The sequence below is a fragment of the Trematomus bernacchii genome, unplaced genomic scaffold, assembly GCF_902827165.1.
Source record: "Trematomus bernacchii unplaced genomic scaffold, fTreBer1.1, whole genome shotgun sequence".
Lineage (NCBI taxonomy): Eukaryota > Metazoa > Chordata > Actinopteri > Perciformes > Nototheniidae > Trematomus > Trematomus bernacchii.
Window position 1 is genome coordinate 15,710,004 of NW_022987739.1, and position 25,318 is coordinate 15,735,321.

General features: G+C 40.2%; 2 protein-coding genes across 11 annotated transcripts in view; one reads left to right on the forward strand and one right to left on the reverse strand.

Moving 5' to 3' along the window:
* Nucleotides 1–360: 360 nt before the first annotated feature.
* dock7 (dedicator of cytokinesis 7) overlaps nt 361–25,318 on the forward strand; it is a 50,146-nt gene continuing 25,188 nt past the window's right edge. For 5 of the 10 annotated variants that reach the window (XM_034146459.1, XM_034146461.1, XM_034146462.1 and 2 more), the window contains exons 1-23: nt 361–492; nt 2,838–2,867; nt 3,780–3,879; nt 4,935–5,110; nt 5,429–5,497; nt 5,620–5,749; nt 5,858–6,070; nt 6,293–6,378; nt 6,475–6,541; nt 7,041–7,190; nt 7,757–7,837; nt 7,969–8,131; nt 8,656–8,798; nt 8,901–8,994; nt 9,167–9,329; nt 18,333–18,450; nt 18,553–18,623; nt 20,528–20,666; nt 20,862–20,963; nt 21,598–21,684; nt 22,374–22,605; nt 22,753–22,917; nt 23,523–23,692. In XM_034146459.1, the coding sequence (XP_034002350.1) occupies nt 455–492; nt 2,838–2,867; nt 3,780–3,879; nt 4,935–5,110; nt 5,429–5,497; nt 5,620–5,749; nt 5,858–6,070; nt 6,293–6,378; nt 6,475–6,541; nt 7,041–7,190; nt 7,757–7,837; nt 7,969–8,131; nt 8,656–8,798; nt 8,901–8,994; nt 9,167–9,329; nt 18,333–18,450; nt 18,553–18,623; nt 20,528–20,666; nt 20,862–20,963; nt 21,598–21,684; nt 22,374–22,605; nt 22,753–22,917; nt 23,523–23,692 (2,787 nt within the window). In that variant the 5' untranslated portion in view covers nt 361–454. Of the gene's footprint in view, nt 493–2,837; nt 2,868–3,779; nt 3,880–4,934; nt 5,111–5,428; nt 5,498–5,619; nt 5,750–5,857; nt 6,071–6,292; nt 6,379–6,474; nt 6,542–7,040; nt 7,191–7,756; nt 7,838–7,968; nt 8,132–8,655; nt 8,799–8,900; nt 8,995–9,166; nt 9,330–18,332; nt 18,451–18,552; nt 18,624–20,527; nt 20,667–20,861; nt 20,964–21,597; nt 21,685–22,373; nt 22,606–22,752; nt 22,918–23,522; nt 23,693–24,649; nt 24,743–25,318 lie in introns of all 10 variants that reach the window. The other 5 variants (XM_034146465.1, XM_034146466.1, XM_034146467.1 and 2 more) reach the window with 3 other exon arrangements.
* angptl3 (angiopoietin-like 3) lies at nt 10,477–14,886 on the reverse strand. Its single transcript, XM_034146469.1, has 7 exons — nt 14,270–14,886; nt 13,641–13,751; nt 13,348–13,453; nt 13,109–13,222; nt 12,706–12,801; nt 11,769–12,041; nt 10,477–11,675 (listed from the first exon to the last, which is right to left on the reverse strand). The coding sequence occupies exons 1-7, from the start codon at nt 14,795–14,797 to the stop codon at nt 11,491–11,493; spliced, it is 1,413 nt and encodes a 470-aa protein (XP_034002360.1). The 5' UTR covers nt 14,798–14,886; the 3' UTR covers nt 10,477–11,490.

The following is a 25,318-nucleotide window of genomic DNA, read 5'->3' on the forward strand; positions in this document are numbered from 1 at the left end:
TTTTTGAGTAATCCCCTGTCAAACTCCCCTCCAGAGTACAATAATGCATGTTCTCAGCGATTACCGTAAAGGCGCGATATATTGATTATTTTAAATCAGATGAATAAAACAACCTCAGTTTTGCAGGATGAGTTTAGGTCATTCATCAGAGAATTCATCAGACTTAAATAAAAGACTGGGTGAAAACATAAATACAAGTGCACGACTTTTATAAGGGCGAATAATCTGTCCAGCTGTTGTAGCCTAGTATATCTTTATCATTCACAGTAAAACGCGCAGCGGCTTTTCTTTGGGTGTGTTCTGCTGCACAGCACTCCGGTAATTACGGTAATGATCCCGTTCTCCGGTTTTCCCGTTTTCCCTGTGGCCCTAGTGAGTGAGTGAATACTAGCGGAGTCTGCCTGCTGCCTGCTTGCCTGCCTGGGAATTTTAAAGCACATCAGCGGCCACTGCCATGGCTGAACGCCGCGCCTTCGCCCAAAAAATCAGCAGGTAAATGACTTGAGATCCCGAAACGAGCTGGTTTAAGGCCCACTGAGCCCCAATGTAGGTTGCTGTCAGACCCCCACCGAGGGGACCCTGTGGAGGAGGCCCGGACAGCAGCATAGCCTGGCTGCTAGCCGCTTGTTAGCCATATCGGCAGAGATGCTCAGACCCACCCAGACAGAAAGGGACACCGCTAGCTGCTAGTCTCTCACACCCCTACAGGCTAACGAATGAGAAATATGTAATAATGTTATAATACATGTATAATGACAAAGCCGTCCTTTGGTTTTGAGTTATTATACGCAGCGAAAAGGATCTACTGTGAACTGAAAACCGTTCATTTTGGACAATAAACGATAGCTATCGTCCATACAGTAGCTAACGATGGGGGGCTAGGTAACGTTACTACTGGCCGAGATGAGACTGAACTTTGTTGAGTTATGTTTTGAGCAAGAACCCACTGACAAGAGGGAGCAGATGATTGTTATACAGGAAGACTGGAAACAAAAGACCCCCCCCCTACAGCTATTAAATTGCGATGTATTAATCTCATCCACGCCCCTCAGACAGATCAAAGTAATCTCTTTAACAAAGGGCTTTGTGCTAGCTGTCAAATACCTTCATCCCAAGCAATAGGTAGATAAACAGATATATGAATGGATGCTAGATATAAACAATGATAGACGTTGAGGCTTAGATCGTTATTAACTGCTGTCTCTGACAGCCATCCACATAACAATGCTTTGATCGCTGTCATTGTTGATCTTTATTATTGTCAATTAATGTATGGCTAATAATGATAATATGTGTCTATTTTGTATGCAAATGAAAACAAATTCAATGCATATGATATGTTATATTAATTTCCTTAAAAAAAATAATGTTTAACTTTATTGAGCCCAGTTTATTTAACTGGTAGCTACTATTACAGTGTTGAATGAGTTCCCGTCAATCAAAACCACATCGAACTATTGACAGTTTCTTTTTGAAATATGCAGATTGAACACCTCATGGTAGGTTAACATTAGAACAGACCATCCCATCACACAGAGATGCTAACATATTTTTAGATGATCAAAATCATCCTCTAATTGGTTGTTTTGATCCTAGCCGACTTGGATATCTTTAGTGGATTTTATTGTTATTGCTGCTAAATGCTATATTTCCAAGAAATGTATTAGCATCTGGTAAACACAACATTTGAAGTGTTGCTATTGCATGATTCTTATTGGAGAAACACATTTTTACTGATCTGTCACTTAAATACACTAATGAATTAGGCAACAATAATGTGTGAGTGTTAGTTTAATAATACTTGATGTACTCTAGGACCACCCTTCTATCCAGTAACACAGTTAAAAAAAACTATGCACTCATAATTCCCAAGAAATATAAGGCATTACCTTTCTGACACAGTTACAAGAGGAAAGTATACATTATAACCTTCACAAAGGTGCTTTGCTGTTGTATCATACTGCAATTAATGCTCTTAGTGAAGTCTTAGTGAGTTGTATCAACTGTCCGAATATGTGCAGCTGGCTTCTCACTGAGACTCTTCTAAATAAATAAAGGTTAAACATTTGTTCACAGTTTTCAGACTCTCAGATTAGCCACAACACTGTTGTCCTTGCTCATGTTATTAACTTAGCAGTTAAAAATAAAGTGCCTTTATTATATCTTGTTTAGTCATGCTGACATTAAGTAATAGAAGAGAGTGAACATATGTAACATATTAAGGTAAATTACGCAACTTAAAAAGTCAGAGGCTTTGTGTAGAAGGTTAATATCTCAGTTGAATGATTCTCATATTATGATCTTTGACATCAGTTTATATTGTATTTTCCCTGAGAGTAATTTTTGTTACCATTTTGAGGAGATGGCCTCAAAGGATGTTTATTAAACCAAGTTATTCCTCTGTGTGTTGACCAGTGCTAAGTTAAGGTCTGCTGACAGGCATTGGGGAGAACTGTGGAATGTGTTTGTGGGTTCAGTGCTTTTGCTTTTCTCCAGTAGCGATAGTGCTGCAATGCTGAGGCCACTGGATCACTACTACAGTATATTATTGAGATTATCTCAAAATGGCAAATTGGATCATTCAGCTGTCATTGTAATTTTCTGCTTAAGACAATAAGCTCCTTAACGTCATCTAGTTTGCAACCTTGTATTTTTAAGATATAAGGGTGTTGTAATCAGCACTATAGTGGCTTTAGTGAAACCAAAATCTGTGAGACGTTTACAGTACTACGCCGTGGCTGATGTGATCACACCTAATCCTCGCCCATCATTACTGTGATCATGGTTAAGAGTTTAAAAAGTAAGCTCTAAACTAGTTATTATGATTTTTCTTTCAGGAAGCAGATTAAAGAAAGGCAGGGAAATGGGTAAGATGGTTTGTTATTATATTAGTATAATGCAATTAGTTAGTAAATCATAATTGTTGGATCCTTATAGTCTTGTTTATACCTGTGTAACTTCACCTTGAGTCCTCAGTGTCTGGCTTTTATCCTTGGTTCTTATTTGTTATTTGTTTGTGTCACTTTGGACTACTTGCTGCGTTGTTGTTTTGTTCAAGGCAAAGGTCTCTGAGTGGTTTTGGTGTTTGCTGTGATTTAAAGGACCTGTGTATGTGTATGACAACAGCAGCGGTTGAACACCTAGAGATTTTTGCTGACCACTGGAGTCCAGAGGTTTTCATTTGTGTCTTTCTTCTCTGTCTCGGTGTAATATATGACATGATTCTGTCCAAGGAGACACAAAGAGAAAAGCCTAAAAGGACAGGAAGTGGTAATGTTAGTCGGCGTCTGCTTTGAGATTTGCAAAATCAAGCAGCATGAAAAAGTGTCATAACACTTCTCCTATACAGTTTCAAATACTGAACCGAACAATGCTAGAATATTGAATACCACTTGCATCACAGTATTACATTAAAGTATGAGGTTACATTGGCTTTGAACTGTTCAGTTAGCTTTAGTTTTCTGTTTATTCTCAGCCATATCAGAGGGACAAATACCACAGTTGATATTTGTGGTGTATATTTCCATACTACAGTGGCACCACAGCCTCGCAGCACTGATTATACCTCATTTTATTTCAATATTGGTTATAATAAAATGACCTGTATACTGACCCCTAGTAGTATTAAAGCTGTGTAGTGCTATAGTATGTTTTTTGTGATCCTCAGCCCTAAATAAAAGCCCTAATTAGGCTAGCCTATGTATCTTTGACTAATGTGTAGATCATGACATGGACTGTAAAGATGCACTGTCTGTATTCACTCCCTCCTCTGGTTGCAGGACTGTGGCAGCAGAGGTGAGGAAGCAGATAGCTGGCCAGTATGGAGGCTCCCCACAACTCTTCAAAAACATCAACGTTGGGGCCACAACAACCAACACAGTGAGTCTTCTCAAAGACCATGTAAAGACCACAGCCTAATATCGACATCCTGTCTCTGATCATAATCATACAAGTGTGACAGCTGATGCTACTGCATTGTCTGAAACGGTTTAGATACTGTTGATTTTTCACATTTGCCCAAGTGCATTTCTGGTGTTTGTTATGTTGGGAAACAAACGCCCAAGATGATGATCTGTCTGCTCACAGGCCGTTGTGTGTTTTGCTACAAAGAAATCACATACTGGGCTAGATGGGAAACAACATGCTGTGATGAAATTAAGATTTGGAATATACTATTTATCTAACCACTATTTTAAATGTCTGCGTTTTTTTAAGCGTTCAGATGTATGTTAAATGTTTTATCAAATATTCATTCATCCATTCAGCATGTGGTTATTTTTTTCAATGGTACAATGCTCAAGCAAGTGCAATATCTATCAATGTGGATATCCGCTGTGCACCATACTATTACAACCTAAGACAATGATGTCATATTATGTATTGTAATGGCTGAAAAGCTGTTGTTTACGTCTAGCTACCACTGATTGGCCTGGTCACCACATCCAGTCATTCTGCAGTGTTTGTGCAGTAAAAAATGAAAGATGTCAGACAGTGTTTGTTAAAGGGGCCGTGTCAATTGCCCCTCAGCAGCCCTGAGCAACAACACTAGCAAACAGTCCCCCTCTCCTCCTTAATTAAGCTACTGTTGGCTTTTAATTAAACGGTGAAAGCTGATTGTGTCCAAATTCCTCTGGAGGAGAGAGGGAGACACAAACACACAGACACATTCACACTTAAACTGAATCTGCCAAAACAAATATTCCCTTTGGGTTTATTATATGAGAGGCAGAGAAAGAGCCATGAAACAATTAGTCTGAGCTTGAAGTGGCAGACTAATCTGGGTACTTTTGAAAAAATCGCACATGAACACATGGTTTCCTAGCCTTAAAACTTCAACTGGAGACTCTTACACTTTACCAAGGCACTTATGTACAATAGGCAAGGTGCAGACAGGATAGCTGATGGTGTCTTTACAGCGAATTATCTCCCACCAGGTTCCCCTCACAGAGGCGGTGGAGCCGGTGGATTTTGAGGAGTACCTCATCACTCACCCTCCCCTCGTTGAGTCGGGTCCCCTCAGAGATCTGATCGAGTTTCCTCCAGATGATATTGAAGTCATCCACACACCCAGGGAGTGTCGCACAGTGGCGCAAGCCGTCCCAGAGGAAGGGTAAGGGTGCTCTAAGGGTGTTATGTTAAAGGTGGTAGTAGCTGGTGTTAAAGTTCAGTCTTGCTCCATATGTTTCAGTGTAAGTATTGTTAGGAGCTGAAATGAAGTAACAAATGTATATAAAGCACATTATTTATATTAACTGGACAATACAAGAATTAGAAAACCATTTATATATTCAATCTTCACATTTTTATAGCAAATCACAACGTTTATATATTTTTTTTTTAATTAGATACAAACCTAAAAACGTACAAAAGTCTGACTGTTGCTATTTAAATAAAGCTTGTTTGATGAATTGGTCCTGTCCGGTTGCAGGGACACTGACACTCATGTCAGAGACTGCGTCAGATCCTACACAGAAGACTGGGCCATCGTCAACAGAAAGTAAGGCTTCACCAGATTTCACATTTGAACTCTTTAGACTTCCTGTTAATTATTTGTTTCTGTAAAATAGTATGACTTTTGTTGAGAATTCATTTTAAATAAATGACTGCTTTAACCCTCAGATACCACAAGCTTGGCACAGGGTTTAACCCTAACACTCTGGACAAGCAGAAGGAGCGTCAGAAAGGCCTGCCCAAACAAGTGTTCGAGGCCGATGAGATGCCAGACAACAGCAGCTACCAGGACGAGCAGGTACCAAAGTCATTTAGTGGTAAAATAAAAAAGAGTTTACCAAAATACTGTTCATGCGGGTTGGCCTGCATGTTATACTCATTTGTTTTGTGTTGTATTGCCTTGTAGGATGACCTGAAGCGCCGGTCGATGTCTATAGATGACACCCCACGCGGCAGCTGGGCCTGCAGCATCTTTGACTTGAAGAACTCCCTCCCTGACGCCCTCCTCCCTCACCTCCTGGACCGTGCCGCCAATGAAGAGATAGACAGGCACAATGAAGAGCATCGCAAAGCCCACCGCCACCGCGAAGTCTTTGCTCTGCACCCTGCCCTGGATGAGGTAGAGTTCACCTATTCATTTTGCTGGAACCTTTATTTGTGCTCATAAATGTCAAATGTTTGTTACTCTGTCCAAGTAAGCCAATGAACTCAACATTGAAAACCATTCCCATGATGTGTGTAATTGTCTTTGAAATCCAAACATAGACATACAGAACATAACAGTGTTGAAGATCATTTTACCTGATTTTCTTTGTATACAATCTTCTCTGTGGATTTGTAGGAGGAGCCCATTGAGCGCCACTGTGTGCCTGAAGTACCCAAAGAACACCTTGGCCAAAGGCTACTCGTCAAGTGCTTGTCCTTGAAGTAAGTGTTGGACAGCGTTTAAAAAAAGAAGCCTTTTAGCACTTTTATTTTACTGCGGCTTTCTGCTGACCCACTCGTTTTTCTCTCCCCTTGAAGGTTTGAGATCGAAATTGAACCGATATTTGCTAGTTTGGCCTTATACGATGTCAAGGAAAAGAAAAAGGTAAGCTGTTATGCTTTCCTCAGTCTTCTCAGCCCTGAGTTGTTGGGTCACTTTTGCAAACCATTAAAATTGTTGGGAAGCCACAATGAATTTGATGAGTAGACTATAACATTTTATCTGGCCCTGTTATGTTTGTGGGAATGCAGTTAAATCATACACTGGAACCATGTATCTTTCTAAAGAAGACCATCCACTGCCGGTTCCTCTCCACCTCCCTTTAGCTGACAAACACTAGAGGGTAGCAGTTGCCTTGATAAGTAGATCTCTCATATATATTGCTCTGTACAGGAGCTCTATTACTTTTACAAGTGGGTCATTTGTCAATGAAATGTTATCATGTTTGTCGGCCACCTTGAGCAGGAAATCAGGTTGCAGTAACACAGCTAGTAACTCCAAAAAAAGGCTACTGTTTTTCATGGTTTGGTCATAGGATTACATTAGCACATGTGTTATATCTATGTTATAATCAACTGTGTGTCTGTTTGAATGTGTTCCTCAGATATCGGAGAACTTTTTCTTCGACCTGAACTCTGAGCAGACAAAGGGAATGCTGCGTCCGCACACTCAGACAGCAGCCATCTCCACGCTGGCCCGCTCCGCCATATTCTCCATCACCTACCCCTCCCAGGATGTATTCCTTGTCATCAAGGTCAGTTATGATATTATTTCCTCAGAATTGTCTTGCAAATAAATGTACGAGTAATAATATCATATTTCCTCAAATATAGGAAAACCATTATTTATTAATTTTTTTAACTTTTCGAGGATACAAAACACTTATAGGATAGTCTTGTGGGGGAAGATTCCCACAGATATTTTCAGTCTTAGCAAGTGCAGTAATCAAACCTTTTCCTTTTAAAAGTGACAGTAACGGATGAATTATTTTTCTGAAATCTTTTTGTACGGTGTTGCTAATCATTAATTCCTTCATGGCAGCAAAACGTGTTACGCGAGCCATTAGAAACTTCTGAAGTTTAGCCCTGAAAGACTACCAATATTTGATACTATTATCAAAAGATCTAAGGAACTTAAAAAATAACTTGCAACTTTTCTTGCAGAAGTGAATTACAAAAGACAGTGTCGTCTTATTTGTGAGCCAGTACTTTAGTATAAAATATGATTGGCTTTTATTTGCCTGTTGATTATTTGTGCTGTATGATCTTTTTGTTGCTGTGTTTGAGGGAAGGGACTAAGTTGTTTGTGTTGTGTCCCCAGCTGGAAAAGGTACTGCAACAAGGGGATATTGGAGAGTGTGCTGAGCCCTACATGGTTTTCAAAGAGTCCGATGCTGCCAAGGTAGGATCAGGGTGAATTAAATGTTGAAATGCACCTAAAACATTTTGAGGCTAATATAATAATCCTCATACAGATAATGCCTTTTATCCAAAATGTTATCCACATATTCATCAACGTGTCTTTTCCTGTAGAATAAAGAGAAGCTGGATAAGCTCCGCGGACAGTCAGAGCAGTTCTGCCAACGACTTGGCCGCTATCGCATGCCTTTCGCCTGGACCGCCATCCACCTGATGAACATTGTGAACAGTGCTGGCAGCCTGGAGAGAGACACGGAGCTGGAGATGAGCCTCTCAGGTGGGACATTTCACTTTGAACACATCCCTTTGGGTGGTAACTTTAAAAACACAGTATGCATCAAGTGCGGAGGAAAAAGAAAACCTCTGTGAATGTTTTTGCCGACTCACTGTCTCAATGTTGCAGTTCTCTGTGGGCAGAGACTATAACATAGACCTGGGAGTCACACAGGAAGATCATGGGCCCAGTCAATACATTACCACACTGTCAAATCTTTATCTAAAAGCAACTTTACAACAACAGAGATCAAAACATCCAAACCAGACAACGATCCATATTGATCCCTGGTGAGCTATTTTGAGTTTGACCTTTGGTGTTTGTCTAACCTCCGACCTCACAAGGTGTCTTTTAATGCTGACTGTGGTGGCTGCGTGTTCGCTGGATGACAGATAGAAATGTATACACGCTCTGACACATGGGAAAGAAATGTGGGATTATTTGTGAGCCTCCCTAAGTCAAATCTGTCGACATTCAAAATGTAAACAATTAAAAAGCTTTTATTGTTGTTTTCCCCCTGTTTGCAGAGAGAAAAGGCTCATGGTCAGAACGGAGGAACTCCAACATCATGGGAAGGCGTTCACTGGAGAGGACCACCAGTGGAGACGAGTCATGCAGTCTGACAGGCTTTAGACCTGCAACACTTACCATCACTAACTTCTTCAAACAGGTCTCCACAACCACATATGTTATTTAGAAAATATATCATACACTGCTCTGCTCTGTCATTTTGTTTTGGATTTTTACACACGCTTTAAAACGTGTGTTTTAGGAAGGGGACAGACTGAGTGATGAGGACTTGTATAAGTTCCTAGCTGACATGAGAAGGCCTTCTTCCGTGCTGAGGAGACTCCGACCCATCACAGGTACAAACTACATTTGAGTTCTTGATGCCCTTGATTATCATCTCTAACCAGTGTTCCATTGAATTGCTGGAAAAATGTAACAATTGAAAAATGAAAAACGTTTTTTTTCTCTTTCCTCACCTCCCCGTTTACCCAATGACTCCCGTTCTGTCCTCTGTGACTGCCACCACAGCCCAGTTGAAGTTGGACATTTCTCCAGCTCCAGAGAACCCTCACTATTGCTTGACCCCTGACCTTCAGCAGGTCAAACCTTACCCAGACAGCCGGGTACGCCCCACCAGGGAGATCCTCGAGTTCCCTCCCAGAGACGTCTATGTGCCAAACACCAAATACAGGTACAGAAAAACTGTGCGTTTGTTTCCTATCTTTCTGTTTAGTATTTTCATTTGTTAAGATAAAGCATTATTGTCAAAACGATTGCAAAAACCAAAGGCTGTTTTATCTGATTTGACATTCAGGACTAGCCTAATTTGCTTACAAGTGGATTAACACATGCAAATATTACATTGAATCAGTTATTGTTGTCTAACTTCACTGCCCATTCTTGGTATTATGTGTTAAATGATCTGTGGACTACTACAGAGGGATATTCTTACTGTTTATTCAGTAAGAGATTACATTCTCAATCAAAGCCAAAACACACATTCACTCTGCAGAATTCAAGATTTGCACACTGTCACTCTGCCACTGTGTTTGTTAATGTTCACCTCGTGTATTGTGGAGGTGTACTGCGTCCCTGTTGCATCTGAACTGCTATTTCTATCAAGGTCATTTTGAGAGATGTCTTTAATACCAGACGCTGGTGCTGACATGGCCTTGCTACCACAGGCCTTGTTTGTCTGCAGATAACCGTACACCTCCCTTTTGTAGATTAACTAATGCCAGACATAATTGAGAGCCAGCAGCACTGGGTGAAAGGAAACATACTGTTGCATTTTTATTCTGATGTGAAAGTTGATTGATAAACCTTTCAAGCATAAATAAATGGCAGCTATACTATATGAGGTCATTGAACCTGAACAGTGATTCTGGAGAGTACAGGCCTTAAGCTGAAAAACTTGCCACTTTGTTTTATACTTTGAACTATCACATAGCACACTGTATACATGCAGATAACAGCTATATGAAAGCAAGTCCAATTTTTAAGGGGGCTTTTACATTTAGAATGTCTGCTATTATATTGTGTAAGCCAATTTAATACTGCACAACCCACAAGATCGTCAGATCACTATAACCTACACAGCTTGCTGTCTTCAAGTTTGTGAGGTTTCCACACTAAATGACTGACCTTAAAGAGCAACACATTACAATATAATCTTCCATATGGAATGTGATGCCAGCATTTCACCTTCATGTAACACTAAGATTATATGAAGGCCATTTATTGGCATTCATTTTCTTTTCCTCCTAAATTTATTTGGTTTAATACAAAGTTGTAAATCAACACACTATAAAAATGTACTTGTGTGAATTGGTCATTTATTCAAGATCTTTATTTTGACTTCATAAATATGAGGATGTGTTGGTATGAGGAACAGTTAGAGTACAGTTAGTTATTTTGTTATGATGGACAAGAGTCAATATGACTCGATAACAGGAAATGTATGGAAATTATATTTTTCTAGCAATGCCATCATAAATCATTTAATAGCATGAGTATAGTTTAAATACTTAACATAGTAAAAAAAACACAGAACAAACAAAGCAAAAAAAACTCATCAGTCTGCCGCCAAAGCTTTGTACCTCCACTTTTTGTACTATATTTAACTGCTGACGTGCCCCTACTCAAAAGATTGTTTTTCATGAAACTAGCGATAAAACAAGATAAAATAACAACATTTTCACTGGAAAAAAGTCACAAGTATTGACAGTTTCTGAGATGCTGGAGATGCATTGTTTCTCTTGAACATTGACTCCGATGCCTTATGTCATAAGTGTTGGTATTTCTGTCTTTAGCTCCTGGGAACATGCAAAAGCTTCACATCACTAAGATAATAAACATTTTTAATAACTCACTAAACAAATAACTATTAAATACATTTAGGTTCACTGAAATGATAACCAAGAAAGTGTATAGAGTTGCTTAATAATCTCTCCTCACAGTTGTCTTTCCTACTTTAGTACTGTGGCCTTTTGCAGGCGGCACTGAATCAGACTGCTGATGTGGATCAATATGTCCATTTAGTCAGTGATTGCAGATGTTGCATAATGACACAACTGTCCTTGCTGGGTCACACCCAATATGTCAATGACCTGTGTGACATGGTTGCATCATTGAGAGATTTTCTGACGTGTGACATTTTGGCCTGTTATCTATTGGTTGGCACCAAACCTCTGACAAAACGCTGTTAAGAAACAATCCGTTTAATAAACTAAAAATGTGTCTGTGTTACTACACTTTCCACATCTATAGAACTTTTTGTCTGAGCATTAGATCTTATCAGTGTTTGTATAAAAAAAAAGGTTAGTAGTGTGAAAAGGTATGATTTGACGGGTTCACTTGAAGCTGTCAGCTGTAGGGGCCGATCGTAGGGTCATCTTGGTGGTCTTGAGTGCGTATGAGGGCCCTGTGCCAGGCTTCCAGTGGATGCCCTTCCTCCTCATAGAGCGTCCTTTTGCCCTCAACCACAAATACCGTCCATTAAGGTTGGTTTCTCTGCAAGCATTAAACCACCAACCACCTGCCAAGGGGTCAGGACAAGAACCATATGTTTTAGAACAACACTCTTTACTACCAAAACACAATTTCTGATTCAGCTTGGTAGAATGCTTACCTGTGTAACTGCGAGAGCAGTTGGAGTTTCGGTGGTTTTCATTATTTCTGTCCGTTGTGGAGAACCTCATGCCGGTGCTGTTGGCCATGGCATCAGACAGGTCACCAGAATAGTTGCTGACATACAGGCTGTAGCCCATGGAGGGACCTTCTAGTGTGAAGCGGTACTCAGCCCAGTGGTTCCCCTCCTTCCAGTCCTCCAAGTCAACACGCAGGACGTAAGCTCCCTGCTGTGTGAAGCTGTGGATCTTCTTTAGGCCCAACCAGAAGTTCTCTGCATAACACAACAACCCATTTTATATCTTTGTAGGATAGCTATTATTTGAAAACACATGCCTATTTTGTCTGTTTGAAAGGAATCTCTAAAGGTTAACGGTGGGTTTGTATAGAACTTTTATTTTTGTGGGAAAAGTCTCTTTGTACAATTTACAAAGGTTTACAAATCAAATCAAATTGGAAATGCGCTGGCTTATACTTTTTCCTACTGTAGTATTGATAGTTTCTCTCTCGTAGCTATTTCATTCTATCATTTATCAGTCGTACTTTGTCTCTTATAAGCTTAAAGAACTCATCTGTAATCAGAGCAGACAGGCACGTCCAAACACTGGTTTCCATTTGCCTTTGTTGGACTGCTGCATCAAACTATACTTTTTAACGATTAGTTTGGTAGTAACAAATTAATACCATGCCTGCAGGAGACGCTACGGTGGAATGTTAATGACTGTGTATGAAATGATTCAGTCTGACTCAGTAAGTGCTGCAGGGAAAGCTTTGGTTCAGGGTTGATACGTAGCAATCACTATTTCATAAAACCAGCCCAACAGAATGTTATTGCAAATGTACTATTGTATATATGACAAGTGAAGATAGGTCTAAATTGAAATGTGTATGGTTTTGGCAAAAGGTAAAATGTCCATATTTGAAGTAAATATACTCACTTTCCAGATCTCCAAAGCCTTTTTCATACTTCTCCCATGGCTGTTCAAAATCCAATGAATCATCGACCCTGCGTTGGATAACAGTTGACCCCCCGTCTGTAGAATGGATTAAAACAATTCAAGTCCAGTTACTCTTGTACAAGCCACAGAAAAGTTTACACAAGGATCAGGAAGCCTCCTTTTGATAGATAACGTCAATGGGATAAAACCCCATTATTTGCTCTTATGGATAACCCCTTCCTGTGGCTATCTAGCTAGATAACCTTTGGCTTTTTGGTCCTTGTTGATTTAAAAAAGTGCAAAAATTGCATAATTTCATTGTGTAAATAAAAGTGCTTTCTGAATAAAGAAACAGTATTATGATGTTCTCATTTCGTGTTTATATTACTATGGTCTTACCCACCTGAACCCATTTCGCAGTAAACGTTGAATGGTTCAGATTCGCTTGGTTTGATGACATACATTCCACTGTTTGCCTCTCCTTTGGTAAACAACTCACTGCAGTCCCTTGGCAGGTCTGAAACACAATTAAGAAAATCAAAATGAGTGCATACAAATGTGTGTTCTCTTTTTATTTTCAAGACATTTCATATTCATCTCAACAACTTCAAATGACTGATAATATTTTTTAAATATCTTTACCATTCACATCTAGGTCAGTTGAGTTTCCTGTCAGATATTCAAACATGTCTGCAGGGACTGAATCCATTGGCTTATCGATTGTATCCTGAAAGCTGTCATAGTTAAGCTGCAAGACAATGGAAATAAGATCTGTGAAGTCTAATGAGGTTGTCAGCTTGAAATAGCAGAGTTTCCCTCCCCATGGTCATTTGTCATTTTCCCATAAAGCAACATTTGCATAGATAACATTTAGGACCTAATTACGTTCTCAAAGTTGGCAGAATGTAGTGAAACCCTTTAGAACAGTTTTCTACCTTTTCCTCCAGTCTTTTAATGTTGGTTTTCTGGTTGTCGAGCTGATCATGCTGCTCCTTCACAGCTATCAGCAGATTGTTGATTGTTTTCTCTTGCGATTCAATCACTTGCTGAAAATACCACAATAAAAACATTTATTGTCCATGCAACATGTGGGCGAATATCAGTTTTTCTTTAGTATTTATTTTCTTTATTGCGAGAGAATAAGTCAAGGCAAACAAACTAAAACACACAACTTATTTATAACTTTGCTTTTCTATTGTTGGTAACAATTGGAGAATTGTATAGCCTGTCTCATTATTGTTATATTTACATCATCTTAGTGGAGAAACTGCAACAGATGGTTTATCAACAATCTGTATTGTAATTACAGTAATAGATCATGGTCATAAATCAATAAATGTTTTTCTTGGACCCATTGCTTTCTCTTGAGTGAGGAGTAATTTAAGTGTTGTGTTGATGTTATTCAATTTAGTAAAGTCCAACAAATGCATTCCCGTTGATGGCTGGATTTGAGTGGAAACTTTTTAAGCCGTTTTCTTTTGCTTGCTTTTATCTTTTTATATATATGCGGAAATCATCCACTAACTGACACAATCTGGAATGAGGAACTCTATGAGCTGCTTACCCTGAGTGCTGTGATTTCGCTAAGCTGCTCAGCGGGGATAATGCTCTGCGACAGTCCCTGCAGTCGCTCCTCCAGGTTCCCCACTTTGCTCTGCAGCTTGGTACGCTCCTGAAGGATGCCGTTGATCTTAGAGTTGATTTCCATGGACAGGTTCTTGATCTCCTCATTGTTGGTCTTCAAGAAACTGGTGGTCTTCTTCAGTTCCTCCTCTTCCTCCTTGATCTCAGAGGTTACCACTGAGAGCTGGTAGAAGGAGCGGTCGAAAATGTTCAACTTTTGGAAGATCTCGTTGATTTGGCCCTTAGTTTTGTGCACAAACTCCCGTAAACTCTGGCCTAGCTGAAGGAGGCCGTTAGCGAGTAGGCGAACATCGTCCAGCATAGCAAAACGAGACTTGGCCTCGGCTGGGCTCGCTGCAGTGGTGAGGGCAAAGGTGGGCACGGTGGTGGACTGAGCCCTACCTGAGGTCACCAGGGGAACGGTAGAAGATGAAATAGAAAGAAGCAGCAACAGGCAATAAAGCTTCATCGTGACGTTCTTGTCCAATCCTTGAATATGTTCTAACTACTGCTCCTGCTTTCCTCTACTCAGCACTCCTTTCTCTCCCTCTGCCTATAACCCAGACTTCCTTGCTGTTTAAATGAAGTGAGCAGCAGGCTGCCCCGTGTTATATACTGCTCTCTCCGTAGAGGAGGGGGGGATTAGTTGATCATTACTATGTTTTAGCTCTGTACCCCACCTCCTCCCAAATCCCCCTCGAGCCCTCCCTCTCTGAACAAACAAATCACAGCAGTGAGCAAATGACATATGCACCCCACCCCCCTTCTGTACTACCCATTTAACCTCAATCCCCTCTCCATACCACACCCTGCCTACCCTGTTCTCCATCTGTGGTGCAGAGCTTTAGCTGATCAGCAGAATGCCAACAATGGCATCACAGGTTTTTGATGGATCGTCACTCTGATCAATCACCAACCTTATAACCCTGCACACGCACATTGCTCTGATTGATATTGCTGTGTGTAATTAATGCTCTCGGGTTTGATTTAACTGCATGCTGAATCAGCCCAGCACCAGGCTCTCTCTCTCTCTCTCTCTCTCTCTGTCTGACTGTCTCTCTCTCTCTCACCCTCCCTCCTTACGCTCTCTTTATGTGGGGAGGAAGTGAGCCTGTCATTAGTGCCCGGGTTGTGCTTCTAGGCATGAATGATGTTGGAGAGTTTGGACAGTGTGTACTCATCATCTCTGTTTGTCATGCCTTGTGTGATCATTTTTTAATGCCACCAAGGTTCAAGGTTCAAGGTTCTTTATTGTCAATCTGACATAGCTACAGAGTAATTATGCAGTTGAAAATCTTATGTCACAGGCTTCTCCAACAATGCAACATAATAACATAACATAATAACAATAAGAGCAAGAGCAATACAAAAATAATAATAGTTATAAAAATGAAATAAAGTTATGATGTGGAATAGTGCAGTATGAGTCTATATACAAGTTATTGGAATGATATATATATATTAGGTATTAGATACATACTACTGAGTAGCAGTTGAATGTTTGAAGTTGTTTCAACAGTTCAATTTATTAACAGTCTCACTGCCCGCGGGAAGAAACCACACATGGAATATAGTTTCCTGATGAGCTTGGAGGTTTCAAAGCGACTTTCCATTGCTCTAAAGTCATGTCGTAAAATTACAATCTTTATGGGAAATTCTTAGTAAGTTGTTTCGCGCAGACCTGCAATGTTAGTGAAATATGTCCACCGTCAGCCAGGCAGGGGGGGGAGGAGGTAATCAGCCAAATGACTCGGTGTTGTGTTTAATTGGAATATAAATATTTACTATTGTGGCACACTGTGCAGCTGGTTCCACAACCCCTGAAGTAAGCATGTCCTGCTCTGCGGCGTGAAAACGCCAAGTAATCATTGCATTTAATGACTAATCAAGGCTCACAATTGGTTCTCCAACTTTAACTATTTTTATTTATCTTAAATTATATTTCCATTCATCAGTCACTTTGTGTAGCCAAATACATTGTCATAAACAGCTAAACATACTGGAATATTTGGCTTTGATTTCAAGTGGAAACATTTTTGCTCTCCGGCTGTTACAGTGTTATAATACCACACAGTCAGTTTAATGAGCTTTCTCTAGTAATTTGCGGTTATAAGGATGGATTACCGCAGGTCTCAGTAATGAGGGTCTGCCTCTGTTTTTGTATGGACAGAGCAGAAAGAAAGGGTCCCATGGAAAAGAAAGATTTGGCCACAGACTGAGTGAATGTGCCAGGAATTTGCTTGAGCAGCATAAAGCTGGTAATGATATACAACATCCGTCATGCCAGCACAGTGGTTAGCGTTGTGGTTAGGCAGCAAGGGGGTTAAGAGTTTCAACCTGACGTGCCCTTCTGGGGCCAGTGTATGTGGAGCTGCCATGTTCTGCTCAAGTTATAATTTGCAATGGAATTTTCACCTGATAAATCGGCATTGAACCTCGTTAGCTGTCCATTTAAATAACGGGATATCTTTGATCGACAGCTATTTCAGTTTGTTATCTGTTGCCTTGGTGCAATTCAAATTCCTAATTGTCCATCCTGCTGTATCTCTAGCTTGACTTTTTCCTACCTTAGATACTCTCAGTTATCCCTAACATATTCTTATATACTGTTTCTAGTTATTCCAATTCTGTACATTGATCACCTCTTATGTTGACCTCTGGGTGAAAGGACTGCTCCGACTTTCTGTGAGTCAGTCCTTTGTTTGGTTTTATACTGTGGACAGTTTTATCCACCCACCCATCATTTGTTTATCCAAAAGAATAATCATGTTAACTCAATATTGTAACACCTTATTGGCTGGGTATGCATGTTTTTATTTAGTTGTGCTTAAACAGATCTCTTATTTCTTCACATCCAATCATTTCCGGATAAAAATGAACTTTAATAACATTTGGGTTTATGTTTACAGTGTTCATGCACCATGCTAAGTTCAACCATAAAGTCTTCATAGAAATAATGTGCCACTTTTTGTATATTTATCTGCTTTGTGTTGAGTACATTTGTAATGTGTGTAAACCCAGTTCTAAATAGAATTGCGGTGCTCTTCTCAGCACCTTCACCAATATTGTGTTGTCCATTAACATGGCACACTTTTATTTACTATTCCTTGTCTGCATACTCTGAATTGCTTTAGAGGGGGATAATTTCATCTGGCCTCCTGGTGAGAAACTTAGTTTTCAAACAATGACTCTGTTCCCTAATGTAGCCCCTGTACCGGTAGCTGTCATCGTACAGGGTGTATTGGTAGTTATCAGAATTACATTTCACAGTATTTTTGTTTACTTATTAACCAAACATGAATCTGATGAGCTGAGCTGATACTTCCTCACCGTACATATATGGCTATTTATCAGATTTTCCACAGCGAGGCCTTCTATTTCTATTCAAATTCAACAACCCACTTTAGAGCTGCCAGTGTTATTGCTAGGACCTGCTAGATGGAGGGGAGGAGAATAAGGGAAGGATTGTATCAGACCAAATAGATTCCCACGCTTCCTTGTCAGTTGTGGTTCCAGCTGTGGTCTCTGTGGGGCAGGCCCCCACAGAGACCACTACGTCACTGCGGTTTGTCAGCTGATCCCGAGATTCCCGGGCCTCCTCCCACTTCCCAGCAGTGTAGTAACCAGTGTTTTTGAGAGTAAAGTACTATTACTCTAGCTGACAACAATGACAACAAAAATCAGGAGTGTAAACTATGCCAACTTCTTTGAGTATTTATTAAATGTTAATTCTAATACATGGTCCATCTTATTTCTTATCATGAACAATTTCATGTTTTTTTTAACTAACAAGAGACATATTAACCAAGGCCCACCATAACAATTATGACAGGAGAAAGTGCTACTTTCCATATTATTTTAGACACTATAACATTAATTGAGTTTTGTTTCTGATGCTTTTGTTGTGTATGTCAGAACAAGATATTGAGATATTTATTTGCCATTACTTCAATAACATCATTTATGAATGACCTTGTTTTTCTCTCTTTGTGTGTGTCTTTTAGGAATCTGCTGTATGTGAACCCTCAGAGTCTCAACTTTGCAAACCGCCAAGGCTCTGCCCGCAACATCACAGTCAAAGTGCAATTTATGAATGGAGAGGACCCAAACAATGCAATGCCGGTACGCTATGATGTCATTACATAGAATAAAACAAATATTTGTTCATATAGTCTAGTTAGTCATCCTACTTGTCTTCTTACTGGTATATTTCCTATACTCTAGGTGATATTTGGGAAGTCCAGCTGTGCAGATTTTGCTAAAGAAGCCTATACTACTGTGGTGTACCATAACAGGTAAGTCTATTAACACGTTCTAAAGAGTGCTGTAATGGTGATTGAATGTAGTTAAAACAACACTAATCAAATATCCCATCATAGCTTAGTAGCAATAACTTATTTTCATTTTGTTCAGATGTTAGCATCATTACTCAGGATTTATGTGATGACATATCTTGGCAATAGTGAGCTATGAAAATCTGACATGCTTAGCCTTTTACCCACATGGTCTCCATTATTGTCATGGAATTGGGGGATGAAAAATGAAAAGATCTAATATCCTCCTTTAATTTAACATCTACTTTTAAGTGTCCATCACCCAACCATAATGGTATTCATTAAAGAGAGCTGGAGTCGACCGTCTAGATATTGTCAAGTGGGTGTCCTTGGCACACGTTTCTTCCATCTCTAAGAGCTCATGGGTCTCTAATATTTTATCACCACTATCTGGTGTTTTTACGACATACAGCCATTTTGTCATTTGTCACCTGGGGGTCACACCTTCAAGGCGAAAATTAATCAACCTGTGAACAATGTACAAGTGTGACCAGGTCAAACATGCGTCAGGACTTAATTCAACCCTTAAAAAGGTAATGGTCAATTACAGTCAGCATTTCACTCTGAAGCAGCACAATATTTATTTTGTCAGAACTCTTAAAGTAAAAAATTGAGAAAGGGAATGACAGGAAAAGAAAACAAATCTTTTTTTATAAGAAGTGTTTTATAATCTGGAAAGCTTCCACCATATTGCTTGTATCTGCTTTTGGCTTTGGAGTCATTTAGTCAGCCAGTATCGCATTAGCTTTACCCCTGCGATAAATATTGCTCCTAGTGCTATTCTTCTTTGAGGGCTTTTCTTCTTCTGTCCATCCAAATTAGAGCACTTCTGTTCCAGTTTTAGTCATGTTAAGCCTTAAGACAATCCTGGTGGGTGTGTTGATAGACCTGCTGTTTATTTCTCTGCGCTGTTCTACAGACAAAGTTTCCTCCTGTGTGTGTTATGTAGTTTCTCTCTGTAATGGTCCCCTGACTTCCACTATGAACTCCTGTCATGTCTTGTGACACAGATTCCCAAGTTATTCATAGACTCAGCAGGAAATAGAATATATGGAGATCTTAATGAATGTGCATACATTTCAAATGGTGGTGGCTAGCAGTTAACGGTGCTAACAACAACAACAATAACAACAACAACAACAGGGCAAACAACAGCCACATTGCTGACAGAGCTAACAGGAAGGCTTAAGTGGAATGCTTTTGACGTGGCAGCATAAACGATGGTCTGACCTTTCTACGTTGTTCCAAAACAAATCTTTTTTAATTGGTTGCCATTCCTAATATACAATACAATACAATACAGCTTTATTTATAGAGCACTTTAAACCTCCAGACCAAAGTGCTGTACAGTCAAATAAACAAAACAAAACATACAAAAAATAACACAACACAGCTCACACACCATAAAACAAGTACAAGTAAAAACAATAGACAATTTAAAAGCAATAAAAGCAACGCTCTAAAAGATAATTAATACGCTAAGGAGAAGAGGTGGGTTTTAAAAAGCAATTTTAAAAAAGGCAGTGTGGAGGCCTGTCTGATATGCATGGGGAGATCGTTCCACAGTGTGGGAGCCGCTACAGAGAAGCAACGGCCCCCTCTGAGCTTAGACCTGGTTCTGGGCACATTCAGGAGCAGTTGATCTGCTGACCTGAGAGGGCGGTTGGGCGTGTAAGGGTGTAGCAGCTCAGAAAGATATGGTGGGGTCATGCCATTTAGGGATTTAAAAGTAAATAAAAGGATTTTGAAATGAATCCTAAAATGTATTGGCAGCCAGTGGATTAATATATTCATATAATAATCATAAGGTGGCCATCAACGCTGCTGTCGAATATTTAAAACAAAATGTTAATTGTTGTAAACAGATCCCCTGACTTTCATGATGAGATCAAGATCAAGCTGCCTGCCTCCCTGTCGGACCACCACCACATTCTCTTCACCTTTTACCACATCAGCTGCCAGCAGAAGCAGAACACACCACTGGAGACCCCTGTGGGATACACGGTGGGTAACAGACTATTTGCACTTTCACTACTGCAATGTTCCTGCGGGCATTGAAACGGAATCATGTTTATTACCAAGCGCACACGCTCTACTTGTCCTTTAGAGAAATATGCAATTCAAAATCTGTACTAAATTAAAAAGTAAAAACATCCTGTGTTCTCTTTTGATTTGATTTGTGTCTCCCTCTCTCTGTAGTGGATCCCCATGCTGCAGAACGGGCGTCTGCGGACGGGCCATTTCTGTCTGCCCGTGTCTCTAGAGAAACCACCACAATCCTACTCTGTTCTCTCACCAGATGTAAGACCGTTTTGACAGTATTGGGCCATTTATAGAAGTCTGTAAAGAAAGTATGAATTTAAAAAGATGTATTTGAAACGGGCAGCCATAATGTTTTTTGAAGTTTGCAGTTTTTGCTTAAGGCAAGGCAAGTTTATTCATAGAGCACCTTTCCGCACAGGGCAACCCAAAGTGCTTTACAAAATAAGATAAAAGACATTTAAGAACAATATACAGATGAAGCACATTATAAAAAGGCATTTTAAAAACAAGCATTTAAAGAGCAAAGATAATTAAATCAATACAACAAGTATAAAATACATGGATAAAAAGTCATACTGCAGTTAAAATGTGAACAACTCATCCAAATGCAGCGTCAACAAGAAAAGTTTTTAGTCTTCACATATCCTCAGTTCTTTTTAGTGCATGTTAAAGAATTGGTGTGCATGATGTCTGTGTTTTAGAGTAAGCTTTGTAATATAAAAAAGATTGAGGGGAATAAAAAGCCTTTGAAATGCCCCAGCCTTTAAACCTTTTTGATTCAAGCTACATTTGAACCTTCTACCCAAAGTTACTTATTGTCAATTTTCGCTACTTGTAAAATGCTCCTTTTGCCAATGCAGCTCAGATTGACTCTGATATTCTTGTTCTTCAGGTTGCTCTCCCAGGGATGAAGTGGGTGGACAACCATCGAGGAGTTTTTAATGTGGAAGTGGTGTCTGTTTCATCCATCCACACACAGGTAACAATACTGTATGCATTAGTTTTACTTATCGTGCTTTTCAGGATTTTGGAATGAACCTTCTTCTCCTATTACCTTAACTGATGAAGAAGAGCTGTGTATATTAAAATATCAGTTGCTGTAGAAAACTTTTCCTAAGCCTTACACACAGGTTATCATTTCAAAGGTAATATTTTAATAAAGAAAGAAATACACAGTGTTCTCACATTTAGACAGTAATTCCTCCACAGCACCAGTTCATTAGTGGTTGAAGCTCGTCTCTGCAGTAATTTACTGAGCTCTACTCCATCGCTGTGTCGGCTGGGGTGTGGAGGGCTTGACTGTGGTCCCTAGGAGCCTAACTGGGACTAATGTGCTCATAAATCACTGCTCCTGGCGCAGACCTGCTGGATTCTCCTGTGTTCTTGTAGTAACGTTCGTTTTGTGGTTTCAACTTGGTGAGCCAACTTACAGACGAGTAGATCCAAGCTTACTTTTGTTTGTCGACTTCCTTCCCCCCGTTTTTTCTTTACCTTTAACACTGCAATATATTATTCCTCTAAGCTTTTTGTTTTTGCCTTATTTTCTTTGAATACATCTTCTCTTCTGTTCTGTTACCATCTGTGGCTGTTTATATGCCCTTTCCTGCATTTGTTTTGCCAACCATTTTCTCTCTTTCTTCTCCTTGTACCCCCATTCTCCCCCTCCAGGACCAGTACCTGGATAAGTTCTTTGCCTTGGTACATGCCCTGGACGAGCACACGTTCCCAGTCAGGATAGGAGACATGCGTATCATGGAAAACAACCTTGAGGCCGAGCTCAAGTCCAGCCTTGCTGCGCTCAACTCTTCCCAGCTGGAGCCAGTGGTTCGATTCCTCCACCTCCTGCTCGACAAGTTGGTGCTGCTCATAGTGCGCCCACCAGTCATTGCTGGGCAGATCGGTATGATATCGTTTTACACTGAACTAAAAATGACAAAGTTACACAATATGAGCTGTATATTTGATGGCGGTCATAATATGCCCCATAATGTATTTGTCCATATCTGCCTTTTTGAATATATGTCCCTGTGTATTTGTGTGTGTTCAGTGAATATGGGCCAGGCATCCTTCGAGGTCATGGCTTCCATAGTGAACCGGCTTCATAAATACTTGGACACCAGCCAGGACATGCATGGTCGCAACGGCCTGCTGTCCTCTTACATCCACTACGTCTTCCGGTTGCCCAGCACTGACCCCAACTCACCCTCTCCAGGTATTTAACTGTCGATGCAGTAAACCCCTTCACACTTTTCTTTATCTGTATTCTGTTTTCCCCTTTTAAGTTAACTTCATTCAACTCCCAATCGCCCCAATCGCCTTCACTGGGTGTCTTATTATTTTCCTTTCTGCCATCATTTTTCTTCTTCTATTTCTTTTTGATTTTTGATTTTTGATTTTTTTACTTTTGTTCTTCTGCATGCTCCACACAGACCCCAACTCATCTGTAACAGGTAGATATGGCCCGAAACCTGACATTTTAACCTGTGTGCAGTTAGTCTTCCCTCTAAAATGAACATAACATTCAGTTCCTCAGGTATTATTCCATGTTGGTAGATAATTTGACATGTTGTGCTTGATTTCATATGATTGATGATTTAGTCCATGATGATCCATAGAACTGTTATTATTTATGAAAATATATGTTTTTGGAGCTTCTTTCTTGTGTCTTCACAACATGCAAGGCCTTATGACTAGGGGCAGGGTTTGTGTGCATTGGGAGAAGTGTGAACATGCAACTATCAGGTCTTTGGACCCACTTGGTAGAAGAAGACGTTTTTCGCAGTTGTTCCATTCTCCTCCTTCTGTGTGTTGTCTCAGGGCCAGGAGGGTTGGGAGGTTCGATGCACTATGCCACCATGGCTCGCTCAGCTGTTCGACCAGCCAGCCTTAACCTTAACCGCTCCCGTAGCCTTAGCAACAGTAACCCTGACATCTCCGGTACACCCACCTCTCCTGACGATGAGGTCCGCTCAATCATTGGCAGCAAGGTAAGGTCTATAACTTAAAGTGCTTTAGAGTTCAGTTGCTTTTCTGCTGAGGCATTAAATAGAGGCTCAAAATGTTACACATTTACACAAATATGGACTGTCTTGGCACGAAGCCCTATTGCAATATTTGGCTTGTCCACATGGATATCAGAGTTAAATATTGATATATTCTCATTGATCTGTGTTGTATTGAAGACATGCTCATGTAGAGTGAGGTAATTCACAGTGCACAGTGACCCAGGGGGCCGTTTTATCACATGTAAACTGTAAAGCCTACGCGTAAACAAAAGATGGGACATCTTATCTTTCTAACCGCTGTAACAGCAACCTGAGGCACACACATGTATACATACACATGCACACACAGTGCTCAGTGTCGTCTTTGTGCAGGTTGTGAAAGGCATTAAAGTCGTTTAGTTTACACATAAGAAAGCAGATGCTGTCAGGGAGATACAATAGGCCATTGTTTCAATAGTCATAAAGCATAGCATAGCCTTGTCAGTCTCTAATGGTTTTGTTTCTTTAGATTGAATTTATTTATGTGTTGTCATTTATTTGGTCTTGTTTGTAATTTGTGATTTCCCTCTTCAAACACAGTTTTGTTTAACCCAAAGTACCCAAACAGTGTTTGAATGCAGCCCCTTGTTTGGTGAATGTTCCCTTTCTGCTAATACTTAACTAAACCTTTCTTCTCTTGTCTCTGAGGGAGGGGGAGTTTTGTCTTACACAGAGAGAGAAAGGGAGAGAGAGAACGTTTGCTTTGCTCCTCTGTGGTGATGATTTGGATTTTGAATGTACTGACAGCTAACCTGTTAAAGGCCCTTTGCATCTTCCAGCAGTCCTGACCTCTGAACCTCTTTAACCTGTCACTGTTCCTTCCCTCCTCCTTCCCCCGTGCTGCTCGCTCGTTCCCTTGCTTCCTGCCTGCCTTGTGTCCTTTAACCTTGGCACGTCTAGGGCTTAGACCGCTCCAACTCCTGGGTGCACACCATGGGCTGTAAGAGTGACCCCTGGGGATCCAGCCCTGGGTCCGCTCCAGAAACCATGCAGGTGGTTTTATGAATGCCCCGTCCTCCACTTTACCTCTCTATAAAAACAGCTCACCTTGAAGGGATACTGGGATATTCAGAGTTTTGGTTTATTTATGAACACAACCATAGTTACTAAAAAAGAAAGGGGAGTTTCAGGGGCAATACATATCCTTAATGAATTTTTTACGGTTGAAATGTCTTTTGGTTTTGTGATCTTTAATTTATAGACTCTAGTGGAGCTACTTCCTGAGGTTTTTATTAGCGTAACTACTATGATAATCAACCAATTCGTGCTCACTTTCTACAAACCATATATAACTGTAACACAAAGACATACAAAACCAAAACTTCTGAATATTACAGTATCCTGCTAGACTTTTACTCACAATCCTCCCGTTAACCCATTGATGGGATCACAGCCGCCTCCATGACCCATTGTCCCTCACGCCATAACTCATCCATTATTACGTATCACATGTACTGTAACACCTCCCTTTTTCTCAGTACTTTCATGAAAAGATAACATAGTCTAAATCGAAAGATATCAGTGCCGTTTTACCATAGTTTTTCTTGGCAGCTATTTCTTGAGCAATGT

Bases quoted from the DNA above. Each gene is read 5' to 3' on its own strand.
- angptl3 (XM_034146469.1), bottom strand. From the start codon at position 14,797: ATGAAGCTTTATTGCCTGTTGCTGCTTCTTTCTATTTCATCTTCTACC. The intron at 13,454-13,640 runs GTAGAAAACTGT...ATTGTCTTGCAG, and splicing joins TTAAAAGACTGGAGGAAAAG to CTTAACTATGACAGCTTTCA. The intron at 11,676-11,768 runs GTAAGCATTCTA...ACCCCTTGGCAG, and splicing joins CTGCTCTCGCAGTTACACAG to GTGGTTGGTGGTTTAATGCT.